This window comes from Megascapheus bottae, chromosome 24 (genome assembly GCF_031878675.1).
Source record: "Megascapheus bottae isolate mThoBot1 chromosome 24, mThoBot2.hap1, whole genome shotgun sequence".
In the NCBI taxonomy this organism is placed as follows: domain Eukaryota; kingdom Metazoa; phylum Chordata; class Mammalia; order Rodentia; family Geomyidae; genus Megascapheus; species Megascapheus bottae.
This window is the reverse complement of record NC_143532.1, coordinates 11836862-11849243: the sequence shown is the minus strand read 5'-3', so window position 1 is coordinate 11849243 and position 12382 is coordinate 11836862. Positions and strand designations below refer to the sequence as shown.

The window sequence follows — 12382 nt, the reverse complement described above, 5'->3', positions numbered from 1 at the left end:
CCTGTTTTTTTCTTTTTCTTTTCTAAAACAAAAAAGGGCATTGTATTGTCTGCATACATGCATTTTTGCAAATGCATCTGTCATGTGCTACTGGCTTGGCTTGGAAGCTGAAGGATTTTCATGCCTGTATGTGAGGCCAGTAGTCAAGTTCTTCCTATCACCAGGGAGCAGCAGCCTAGGGATTTTTTTTTTTTCCTTATGGGTCATGGGGATTGAGTTTGGTCTAGGTGCTGTCTCTGAGCTCTTCAGCTCAAGGCTACCACTCTACCCTTGAGCCAAGTCCCACTTCCCAGTTTTCTAGAGGTTAATTGAAGATAAGAGTCTTAGTTCTTTTGTGCCTGGGCTGTCTTTGAACCTTAATCCTCAGATTTCACCTCCTGAGTAGCTAGGATTACAGGTGTGAGCCACCTCGCCCCAACCAACCTAGGAATTTTTGTGGGCCATTCTGCTCTGGTTATTGCTCAGTGTAGGTGTTGTCCCAGGTAAATACTGAATATAGACATAATTGTTCAGGTGGTATCTTCACTTGGAATGGTCTTATCACATTTTCATCTTGAATTTCTGTTTTTGTTTTGTTTTTTCCTCATTGTGGGGCTTGAACTGAGGGCCTGGGTGCTATCCTCAAACTTTGTACTCAAGGTGAGCACTCTACCACTTGAGACACGGTACCACTTCCAGTTTTGGAGTGATTAATTGGAGATTAGAGTCTCACAGGGACTTTTCTCCTAGGCTGGCTTCAAACTGTGATTCTCAGATCTCACCCTCCTGAGTTGCTAGGATTCTAGGCATGAGCCATCAGCATCTAGCTTCTGTTTTTGTTTTGTTTTGTTTCTTCCAAATTATATTTTCATTTAAGTACAGTGCATCATGACTGATGTCACCCCTTTTTTAATTAAAATATTTTATTAACACTGATTTTTTACATCATATTTTAAATGTCAAGTTTAACAAGTATTCAAGAATGGAATCTATATGCAATCACTAACAAATTTAAACACAAAGTTAAAATTAAGCTGAGAGTTTGTATGTCATAGATGCATATCGATTTATATACCAATATGTCTGTAGAATATATATATATCCCATCATATGTCTATGTTATTACATTTATATCTCCAAGTTCACGTCAATGACCTGGAGTACTCAAGTATTGAGTCATTGCTCTTGTACTGTTTGGATCTAATATCCAGATATCAAGAAGAACATTTGCCTTTTGTTCCGTTGGCCTTGGCTTATCTCAGTCAACATGATTTGCTCTAATTCATCCACTTCCCAGTGAATGCCATTATTTTGTCTGGTGGCTATGTAGAATTACATTATATATATGCACCACATTTTTTTCTATCCATTCATCTGTAGTGGGGCATCTGGGTTGTTTCCATCGCTTGGCTATTATCAATAGGATAGCACCTCTTTCTTGTATTTCTTCATATGTTAGGTCCATTCTTAATAACTCATATAGTGATGTTCTTTTTAGGTATTTACCATTGAGAGTTCATCAGCGTCCCACAAACTGATGAAAAAGGTGAGTGATAAATGTTGATAAGGGGATCTGTTATGTCTTCCTGTGGGACAGGTGGTTTTGCAGCAAGTTGAACCAAGAAACTGACAAAAGCTTGTGTGTGTGTGTGTGTATTTTTTTTGCCAGTCCTGGGCTTGAGCTCAGGGCACTGTCCTTGAACTTTCTCAAGGCTAAAGCTCTACCACTGAGCCTCAGCATCACTTCTCTTTTTCTATGTATGTGGTACCGAGGAATCGAACCCAGGTCTTTGTGTATGCTAGGCAAGCACTCTATCACTAGGCAAGCACTCTACCACTAGGCCAAACTCCCAGCGCTCCCCCCCCTTTTTTTTTTTGTATTTTGGTGGTGGTAGTGTTGGTCGTGGGGCTTAAACTCTGGGCCTGGGTGTTGTCCCTCAGATCTTCAGCTCAAGGCTACCGCCCTACCCCTTGAGCCACAGCACCACTTCGTTTTCTCTAATGATTAATTGGAGATAAAGAGTCTCATGTCTTTAGTGCCTGGACTGGCTTTGAACTGAGATCCTCACATCTCAGCCTTCTGAGTAGCTAGGATTACAGGTGTGAGCCACCAGTTCCTGGCTTAAGTAGCTACTATATTGAAAGTTCTTCCTTGCGGCTATGGCTCTTCCCTGAAGTGCTGACATAGAAGCCCTTTGGGCTGCAGGTGCTTGGATTCTGCTTTGGTTTTGTAACTTTTCAATGTAGGCTTTCCTTACTTTTCATAAAATTCCTTCAGCTTCTTGGGGCTCCCAGTGTCCAAGGAGTCCCTGAGAGCCCAACTGGAGATGGTACTTCTCTGCTTGGCCATGCTGGTCTGACAGGAGGGTAATCTACCTCCACCACAAATGGAAGAAGTGCCAAGAGAATCTTTTGTTCATGATCCCATTCTCGATCTGTAGGAGCTACTGCACAACAACTTGGTGCTCTAGAGCCTTTTGGCCAGATAATTCAAAAGTAGAGACTGCAATTTTGAGATATATTTGAGATATATTTGTTTTTCCCCTCCTTTCCCTCCCTGTTTCCCCTTTCCTCTTCTCTCTCCCTTCCCCTTCCCTCTTTTCCTTTCTCTTCTTCTTTTCCTTCTTTCCTTTTTTCCTTTTTCTTCCCCTCCCTTTTCCTCTTCTTTGCATCAAACTCATGACCTCAAGCACACTAGGCAGGAACCCTACCACCTTCAGCCTAAGTTTCCCCCACCCTCCTGGACCAAAATACTTTATTATAAATACAATGAACACAATCACATTGCTTTCTTTCTAAGATCTTCAAGACTAACCATTTGGAAGATAAAATTAGTATCATTGAGAAACGACCCGAGTTGCTAACTTCTGAAGACCTGGAGGGTAAGAAGGTAAGGAGCAGGTGCTTTGGGTCATTCTGGGGCCACATGAGCCCAGTGCTGCGGTTGCCTTACCTCCCAACTGTCCTCTGGGCCTCTTGGTGTGTGATGTTTCTCAGCTAACTCACCAGTTGAAACCTTGCCACTGTGAGGACGTTTTGCAGAGAGAGGCCCATCAAAAACAAAACTATACTCCTCTCAACTTGGGCTTATCCATCTCTTAGGGGAGGGCAGAACTGTCTGTTGGAGTTAAGCATAGTGTGCTCTCCCCTTTTTCCTTCATAGCATCCCACTTCACTTCTTCCTGTTTACATCGTGTCCTACCACAGCTGCTCTTCCAGCCACCAGAACTGCTCCTACCAGGGACTTTGGAGTTACTAGGCATTTATGTCAGGCTGCTTGTCCTACGTTTTCTTTGTTCTTTTCTTTCTGGTTCTTTAGTCTCTTTTATGTTTGTCTCTTTCACTCAGTCCTACTATCTTGTTCCTCCTCTATGTATTCTTATCGCAGCTATAATCCAGTTTTAGCGTATTTCCACCAAACTCCTAGGAGCCTATATTTATAGTCAGCCAATTCAGGAGCCAGGCAGTTGCTCTTATGGCGTCTGCCTCCACGCATTTGCCATTTCTGATCATTTTACAAAAGTGAAATACTGTAATATTTAGTGTTTTTTCTTTTTTGCCAATCCTGGAACTTGAATTCAGGGACAGGTCACTGTCCTTGGTCACTTTTTGCTAAGTGCATGCTATCTGCCATATGAGCCACAGTGCCACTTCTAGCTTTTTCTTCGTATGTGGTACCAAAGAATCGAATCCAGGGCTTCTTGCATGCTAGCCAAGCACTCTTACGACTAGGCTATGCTCCCGGCCCTATTTTTGTTCCTTTTAATGCTGAATAATATTCTATAATATCAATTTGCCAAGTTTGATTTATCTGTCTACTGGACCCTATGGTAATTAATTATGCTTAAGAAACAGCTAAAGTGCCATCCATGGTGGCTTCATCAAACTTCCCCTTACCAACACTTGCTACATTTTCACTATAACCATTGCAGTAGGTATAGAGTGATTTTATTCCAGTGTTTTTTTTTTTTTTTTTTCCCCCAGTCCTGGGGCTTGAACTCAGCCTGAGCACTGTCCTTGGGCTTTCTCAAGGCTAGAGCTCTTATTAGCTGTTTATAGGTATTGTTTCATGAAATGCCTTTTCAAGTCTCTTGCCCATTTCTCCTCATGCTTTTTAATGTAAATAGCTTTATGATACAATTCATAAACCATACAACTTACTCATGTATATGCATAAGGTGTAACTATAACCACATCATTTCTAGAACAAATTTTCCAAGCACTTTCCTTTTTTTCTTTTTTTTGGTTGGTTGTAGGACTTGAACTCTGGGCCTGGGCGTGTCCCTGAGCTCTTCAGCTCAAGGCTACCACCCTACCCCTTGAGCCACAGCACCACTTAGGTTTTCTGGTGGTTAATTGGAGATAAGCATTTTACAGTCTTTTGTGCCTGGGCTGGCTTTGAACTGCGGTCCTTAGATCTCAGCCTCCTGAGTAGCTAGGATTACATGTGTGAGGCACCATGCCTGGCTCCTAAAACACTTTCTATGGCTCTCTCCTTCCCTTAATGGTTGCTCTTATTATTCCAATCTTTCTAGCCCTAAGACAATCACTAGTCTACTTGAATTTACCTATTTTGAGCAAATCATACAAAGGGAATTACATATATATATGCGTGTAATATATATGTACATATATATATGTATATATATATATATCCCTTTGTGTCTGACTTCTCCCACTTTGTGTTCTACTTTCAAGTATCATCCAGATTGTAACATAAATCCATACTTCATTTCCTGCTGTACTAGGAATTGAATTTAGTGTCTTGAGTTTACTAGGAAGTCACTGTTGAGCTCCACCCCTTGTCTTTACATTTTTATTTGATTTTTAGATGCAGCGGGGGCTTGTGCCAATGTTGAACTGACCTACAACCAAATCTTCCTACCTCCCAAGCTGCTGTACTGTGTGTGTGTGTGTGTGTGTGTGTGTGTGTGTGTGTGTGTGTGTGTGTGTGTGTGTGTGTGTGTGTGTGTTTTCTGGTACAGGGTTTGAACTCAGAGCCTATGTGCTGTCCGTTGTTTTTTTTTGTTAAAGGCTGACATTTACAACTTGAGTTACAGCTCCCCCTATGGATTTTTGGTGGTTAATTGGAGATAAGAGACTTACAGACTTTCCTGGCAAACTTGAATTTGAACTATAATTTTCAGATCTCAGCATCCTGAGTACATAGCCATTGATGTCCAGCCCAGGTAGCTGGGGTTACAAACCAGAGTGTGCCATTATGACTGATCTACTTCTCTTTATTGCTGGGCTATCGTCCATATTATATGGATCTTACATATTTTATTTATTCGTTTATTAATTGATGGACATTTATACTACTTCTACTTTATGGCTCTTATGAATAGTGGTATTATGGCCGGGGGTTTGGTCTACTGGTAGAGTGCTTGCCTAGCATGCACCAAGACCTGGGTTCGATTCCTCGGTACCACATATAAGGGGAAAAAAAGCCGGAAGTGATGCTGAGGCTCAAGCGGTAGAGCTGTAGCCTTGAGAAAGTCCAAGGACAGTGCTCACGCCCTGAGCTCAAGCCCAGGACTGGCAAAAAAAAAAAAAAGAATAGTGGTATTATGAACATTCAGATACATGTTTGGATATCTTCTAAGATCTCTTAGATGTCTTCTTAGATCCTGATGTCACGGGTGTTTAGAAGATAATTAAATTTGCAAAGCCCTTTCTGTGGCATTGGCTAGGTCTTACATCACAATAGAGTAGAAATAGTAGAGCTGAGTGGAAATAATAAGGGTAGGCATTTGTACAGGGGTAAGCATCAGGGAAGTACTCGAGACTGACTTTGTTCTTCTGGTGTTTCTACTTCTCCCCATTCTCGGCTCTGAGGAGTCAGTCTTTCCTGGCTTCCTCTCTTCCCTTTGTGCATCTACATCCTCTCACCCCTGGACTGAATGTTGCAGAAGCTTTCATCTATGGAACATGTGGTCCCTAGCTCCATTTCTAGGACTTCCCCACATACTTTACAGTCCTTGAAAGGTCTTTTAAAATGTAGTCCTTATTTTATTTTATTTTCGTCAGTCATGGAGCTTGAACTTTGGGCCTGGGAGCTCCCTGAGCTCTTCAGCTCAAGGCTAGCACTCTACCACTTTGAGCCACAGTGCTACTTCCAGTTTTCTGGTGGTTAATTGGAAATAAAAGTCTCATGGACTTTCATGCCCAGGCTGGCTTTGAACCTTGATCTTCAGATCTCAGCCTCCTGACTAGCTAGGATTATAAGCATGAACCATTGGCCCTCAGCTGTAGTTCTTATTTTAAACCCTGGTGAATTCTTGCCTCCAGAGTGAGTTGAGCCCCTTTAACCTGTCATCAGTTGCCTTTGGGTGATCTGGCTCTTGCCTGCACCTCTTACCTCCCCTTCACAGTTAATGTCCTCTGTACTCCAGGAAGCTCCAGGAAGGTCTTGCTCCTGCATATACCTTTGTTTTATCTCTACCTATCACTCTACCTTTTGACTCACCATCATGTGTCTAGTTAGCTTTTCAGCAAATGCTTACTGAACACCTGCCCTAACAGGCTTTGTGCTAGGTGTTAGGTGCTGGGGTATCATGCTGCCAGTATCTCTATATAGTGCTTAAGCCTAGTAATGGTGACAGCATCCAGTCTTGATAAGTGGGGAATGCAGCTTTAAATGGAGATGGGCAAGATAATCATCCTAGATGCCTTCCTTGGCACATCATGACTTCTGGAGCCTCACATGCCTCTTCCTTGCTCCTGTCATATGAGGATAGCTTCTTCTGTTCTTCATTCCTGAGATCAGTACTCGTATCTTTCTCTTGTTTGTATCTTCAGGGGCTGGTACAGACGTGGCTTGCGTTATTGACTGACTGACTGACTGAATGGCCTGTTCCTTCCATGTTCTTGTGAACCTGGTGATCTGCCCTTCACTTGTCAGTTGAGCACTTCTGACACCTGAGTCCTGCTTCCTGCTCTGGTCACCAGGTCTCCCTCCTCTTGGGTGAGCCCTTCTTCACAACCAGCCTCCTGCCGTGGCACAACTTGTACTTCTGGTATGTCCGCACTGCCGTGGACCAGCACCTGGGGCCTGGTGCTGTGGTGATGCCTCAGGCTGCCTCACTGTACGCCATGATTGTGGAGTTCAAGGTAGGCCACCCAGCGGGCTTTGGGGGAGGGGGGGAAGCAACTAGAACCAAGCAAGAGGAGAGTGGGGAGTCTGTGTTCTTGGGTGCAAGTGGAACAATGTGGGCCCTTTTTCTATATCAGTGCTCCATGAGGCTGAATGGAGGCAGCTTGTATCTTTAAAAAGAAATAATTTGACATACAAAATAGAAATGGCTGTGTGTTGTCATTTTACAATTGTAGCTTATCAGAATAATTAAAGAATATAAATTAAGCATTTTAGAAGAAATGCTGTGCAGCTTGCTCTGCTCTCGTTAAGAGCCGAGGCTCCAGTTGTTAAAGTGTTCAGAGATGGGGACTCAGCTTCTTTATACAGGAAGAAACTTCAATGCCTTGTTTTAATTTTCTCATCAAAGCAGAGTCACAAAGTCATTTTGAGAAGAGGCATCTTGTTGTTTTGTTAAAAGGATTTTGAGGGCCTGGCTTGCCTCGCATGCACAAAGCTCTGGGTTCCATTCCTAAATACCACATGCACAGAAAAGGTTGGGAGTGATGCCATGGCTCAAGTGGTGGAGCACTACTTTTGAGGAAATCAAAGGACATTGCCCAGGCCCTGAGTTTAAGCCCCAGGACTGGCAAACAAAACAAAACAAAAAAAACAGTATTTTGAAATGTTTTTAAACCTGAAATTAGAATGGATTGCACTTGATAGTTCTTTGTTTCTTTTAAAAGGGGCCTGGGAATGTGGCTTAGTGGTAGAATGCCTACCATTCATGGAGCCCTGCGTTTATTCCTCAGTATCACATAAACAGAAAAGGCTTGAACTCGTACTGTGGCTCAAGTGTGGAGTGCTAGCCTTGAGCAAATAGAAGCTCAGGGATAGTGCTTAAGCCCTGAGTTCAAGTCCCAGGACTGGCTCTGTCTAAGCCAAATGTGATGGCATATTCCTATAATCCTAGTGCTTGGGAGGCTAAGGCAGGAATATTATGTTTGTGGTTATTGTGGGTTACATAGTGGATTTAGGCCAGTCTGGACTTTAGGCTAGCCTGAAAACAAGTGAGTTTCTCACTTGTTTCCTGAGCATTTCTTCAGCATTATTTACCTGGTTAAATTTATGTAGGAATTTTACTTTTCATGGCCAGAGAGGGAGTGTGGAGAAGGACATTTGCCCCAGGCATATGTTCCAGGAGATAGAAGACAAACAGAAGTGGCCAGAGCATGCTTCTTGGCCTATTCCTCCTATCATCTCATACTCTTATTTGCAGACACTGGCTTTGCAGTGGTGTCTAGAAATGGTGTGGACAACAAGCACCAACTTGTTCCTCTAAAACCTCCAGGTGACTGTCTTCTTAGAGGAAAGGATTTTTTGACATTCCATTTTTGTCACAGAAACACTGGCTTTTTGATTTCTGCATCCTTTTGGTTCTGGGACTCTTAGTTTCAGTTGTATAAGAGCACCAAGATGTACCCCTGGTTCTTGCTGGCCTCCTAATTTTTTTTGTTCTTGTTGCCTTACTTTCTTGTGGCTCTGGTGGGTATAGATAGGGCTGTTCTTTCTCCATAGGACCTGTGGCGGATCCGGAGCCCCTGTGGTGATTGTGAAGGCTTTGATGTGCACATCATGGATGACATGATTAAGGTAGGCATAACTGAGCACTGACCTACCTACCCTTTCTACATAACTATAGGCAGGTCTCACTATTTTACTCTGTCCAGCGTGAATGTTAACCTGAGAATCATAGTGTGGTACTAGGTGTCTATTCTTAGGCCCATTCTTTTTTTTTTTTTTTTTTCCAGACCTGGGACTTGAATTCAGGGCCTGAGCACTGTCTTTGGGAAAAAGGGGGAGCGGGGCGGGCAGAGCAAGAACACAGGGCCCAAGTTTAAGACCTAGCACTAGCCCCCAAAAGAAATCAGCTAACAGAAGTATCACCACACCATTAGAGCTGCTTCTGCAAGCACTAGCAGCTTTTTTCTATTAAAACAACCTTTCAATAGATAATGTGGTTACCTTCTATGGCAGTCATTTTCATTCTGAGGATTCTGTCCTATAAGAGAGTGCTGGAGGAGGAAGTGGCACTGTGGCTCAAGTGGCAGAACACTAGCCTTGAGCTGAGCTCAGGGAAAGCTCCCAGGCCCAGAGTTCAAGCCCCACGACTTACAAAAAATAAATTAAAAAAAAAAAAAAAAAAGAGTGGTGGAGTGTGGGGAAGGATTTCAGGGTTATGTAACAGATGTTAGCAGTTCCGTGGTTATCAGACAGAAGTGAGTAACCACCCAGGGCTGCATAACCCAGAACTCAGGGCAGTTATGGCAGCAACAGTATGTTGAATTTGAGGTGGAGAGAATCATGGTATGTTGTCATAGGAAGGACAGGGCAGCAGGATATGGGCTCGTTTTTGTGACTAAGAAAGTCTACAGAGAGAGAGAAGGGGAGAGTAGAGAAAAGAGATAGTGGGTACCTCAGTGTTAACTGTACTTTCAAGAAGTGGCCGTTAACTTCCACCCCTTGCTTATCTTTTAGTTTATGTTTTTTCTGTGTGAACCTAAATTGTGAGTAAACCTTTAAGAAATTTTTTTGGGTAGTCCTAGGGTTTGAATTCAGTGCTTCACACACTTTACTATTTGAGCCATGACCAACCCTTTTGGTTTGGTTATTTTTGAGACAGGATGTTTTTTGCCTGGGCCACCTGGACAGCAGTCTTCCTATTTGTGCTTCCTGCTATTGCTGTGATGACAAGCATGCACCATTACACACTTTTTCTGTTGCGTTTGGGTCTTGTGGACTTTTCTGCCCGGGCTGTCTTGAAGGCATGGTCTTCCTGATCTTAGCATCTTGTCTTGCTGGGCTGACAGATGTGTGCTAGGGGGCCTCCCTATAGTTTTAAATATACCTCGTGGACATTTTCTGTTGTTATCTCATGTTTCCCTGGTTTGCCACTCAGTATCCGTGCACCTAGAAGTGCCTTTCCTTACGTTCCTTCCTAGGCATCTTTTTGTTTTTGTTTGTTGGTTGTAGGACTTGAACTTGGGGCCTGAATGCTGTCCCTGAGCTCTTTTGCTCAACTCCAGCACTCCACCACGTTGAAGGACAGCACCACTTCTGGTTATTCTGGTGGTTAATTGGAGATGAGAGTCTGAGGGACTTTCCTGCATAGGCTGGCTTTGAACTACTCAGGATCAGCCTCCTGAGTAGGTAGATGAGCCAGTAGCACCTGTCTTTCTGGACATCGTTTATCTCCTGTTCCTGCTCCTGTCATTGCCAGTCTGGTGCCAGGTTAATGTCTATCAATGTCTGTGTCTTCTGAGCACAGACCAGATAGTTCAGATCAGTGACTATTTCTGATGACCGAGTGTCATCAGGCCACTTAATGTCCATGCTGCTCCACTGTACCCTTCCACTGCTCCCAGACCAGGCTCCTCCCTGCCAGTACTGTCATTACTTGCAGTTGCTTTTCAGGTTTCCAGGACCCGACACCAGGTTGTGCTATCCCTGCTGTCAACTTTATCGAGTCCCTCTAGTCCGTAGTTTCTTCTCCAAGGAAACATGTAGATCCTTAATCTGGCCATGTGTCCATCACAGAAAAGGTCTCCTTACCTTTACACTCACCCTGAGCTGCCCCAGCCTCCTCTGCCTGCTTGGCTTTGGTCCATCTCCTAGCCATTCTGTTCATTTGTATTTGTCCTTAGGACCTGTAAGATCCTGACTGGAGTCACTTCTTCCAGGTAGCTTCTCTGTCCTACTTCTGCCTGCCACAGCCCCATTCCCAACTGAGATTTCTCTGTTTTTCCCCAGTACTAAGCTTGCTTGTTTACATGGCTGTCTTCCCCTAGCCTCTAGGGAGGGATGTATGACTGTAGTATCAGTATTAGCAAGTGGGTGTGTATCCAGTTGCTACATGATTTCACTCAGATAGATGTCTGGTCCTCTGAACCAATGTCTCCCTGGTTTAAAAAGAAAAGCAAAGGGTCCAGAAATGTGGCCTAGTGGTAGAGTGCCTGCCTAGCATGCACAAAGCCCTGGTTCAATTCCTGGGTACCACATACACAGAAAAAGCCAGAAGAGGTGCTGTGGCTCAAGTGGTAGAGAGTTAGCCTTGAGAAAACCTCAGGACTGGCACCAAAAAAAAAAAAAAGAAAAATTAAAGAAAGGCAAAGGCTACTGAGGAGTAGCTGTTGGGTGGGCAGAAGGAGAAGCCATCATTTTGTGAGGACAGGAGGCTTCACCACCTTCCTTGGGGGACTTGGGGCACAGGGGTAATTTTCCCTGGCTGTCCCCAGCCCATCTTTACAGACTTCCAAATCCCCTTTTCTTCTCAGCGGGCCCTGGATTTCCGGGAGAGCAAGGAGGCGGAGCCCCACCCACTGTGGGAGTACCCCTGTCACAGCCTCTCTGCACCCCAGCGGATCCTGACCTTTGATTTTCAGCAGCCTGTCCCCCAGCAGTCTGTGCATGCTGAGGGCTACTTGGAGCTGAGGACGTGAGTGGAGGGTTTGGAGGGGGCTAGGGTGGAGAACTGGGAGGAGGTACTGGCCACGCAAGACACATCATCTGCTCCACTCAGTGACCTCATGTCCTCATCTCATCTTTTCTGTCCTTGCTTTGTGGCATATCCTGCAGCCTCAAGGTATGTGTAAGGAAGGGGCCCCTATCTGAAACCTCCTTATTGGTTATCATTGCAGAGAAACCTGAGCTTGGTTACTATGGTTACTCTGTGGCCCATTTTCCTGAAGTCTCTTGGGAATTAAAGCAGGTTATGATTGGTGAAGGCTATTTGCCACATGGCATGGGAGACCCCCTCCGCTCTCTGGCTCTCTTCATAGGGAGTGCTCCTCCTATGGTAGTGGAGACTATGAGCATGGACTGGGGCAAACATTACTGTCTGCCTGGACTGTTGCCTAGCATTTCTTCAGTGCCAGGGCTCCACTGTTTACTCTGGGACTTCAACCAGTGGGAAATGGCAGTGCAGCCTCACAGGTCTGCCCCAGGGTTTACTCTGAGTGCTTGCTTGGCCAGGCTGCAAGGAATGATTGGGTATCTGATGAGCTGTGGCTGCTCTTCCTCAGTCTTGCCTGTGTGGACCTTAGATAGCTAGCTGGGTATAGAGGGCAGGAGGGCAGTAGTGAAGATCAGAAGTTTTAGGAAAGTAGAGGGAAGGCCAATTACCCATATCTATGTGCCTTTCTCTGACCCAACACTCTCTCCCAGGCCTGGGAAGAGCCACGGGGCCGTTCTTTGGATGGAATACCATCTGACACCAGACAGCACAGTCAGCACTGGCCTCCTGGAACCTTTGGAAGACAAGGTAGTACT

At 44.4% G+C, this 12382-nt stretch overlaps 1 protein-coding gene across 1 annotated transcript in view; it reads left to right on the top strand.

Annotated features, from left to right (window-relative positions):
- The window catches only part of Prmt7 (protein arginine methyltransferase 7), a 36444-nt gene that overhangs the window by 22271 nt on the left and 1791 nt on the right, over positions 1 to 12382 (top strand). Inside the window, exons 11-16 of the mRNA XM_090357388.1 lie at positions 1478 to 1525; positions 2780 to 2869; positions 6931 to 7092; positions 8633 to 8707; positions 11389 to 11549; positions 12278 to 12374. Of these exons, the coding sequence (XP_090213514.1) occupies positions 1478 to 1525; positions 2780 to 2869; positions 6931 to 7092; positions 8633 to 8707; positions 11389 to 11549; positions 12278 to 12374 (633 nt within the window). The remainder of the gene's footprint in view (positions 1 to 1477; positions 1526 to 2779; positions 2870 to 6930; positions 7093 to 8632; positions 8708 to 11388; positions 11550 to 12277; positions 12375 to 12382) is intronic.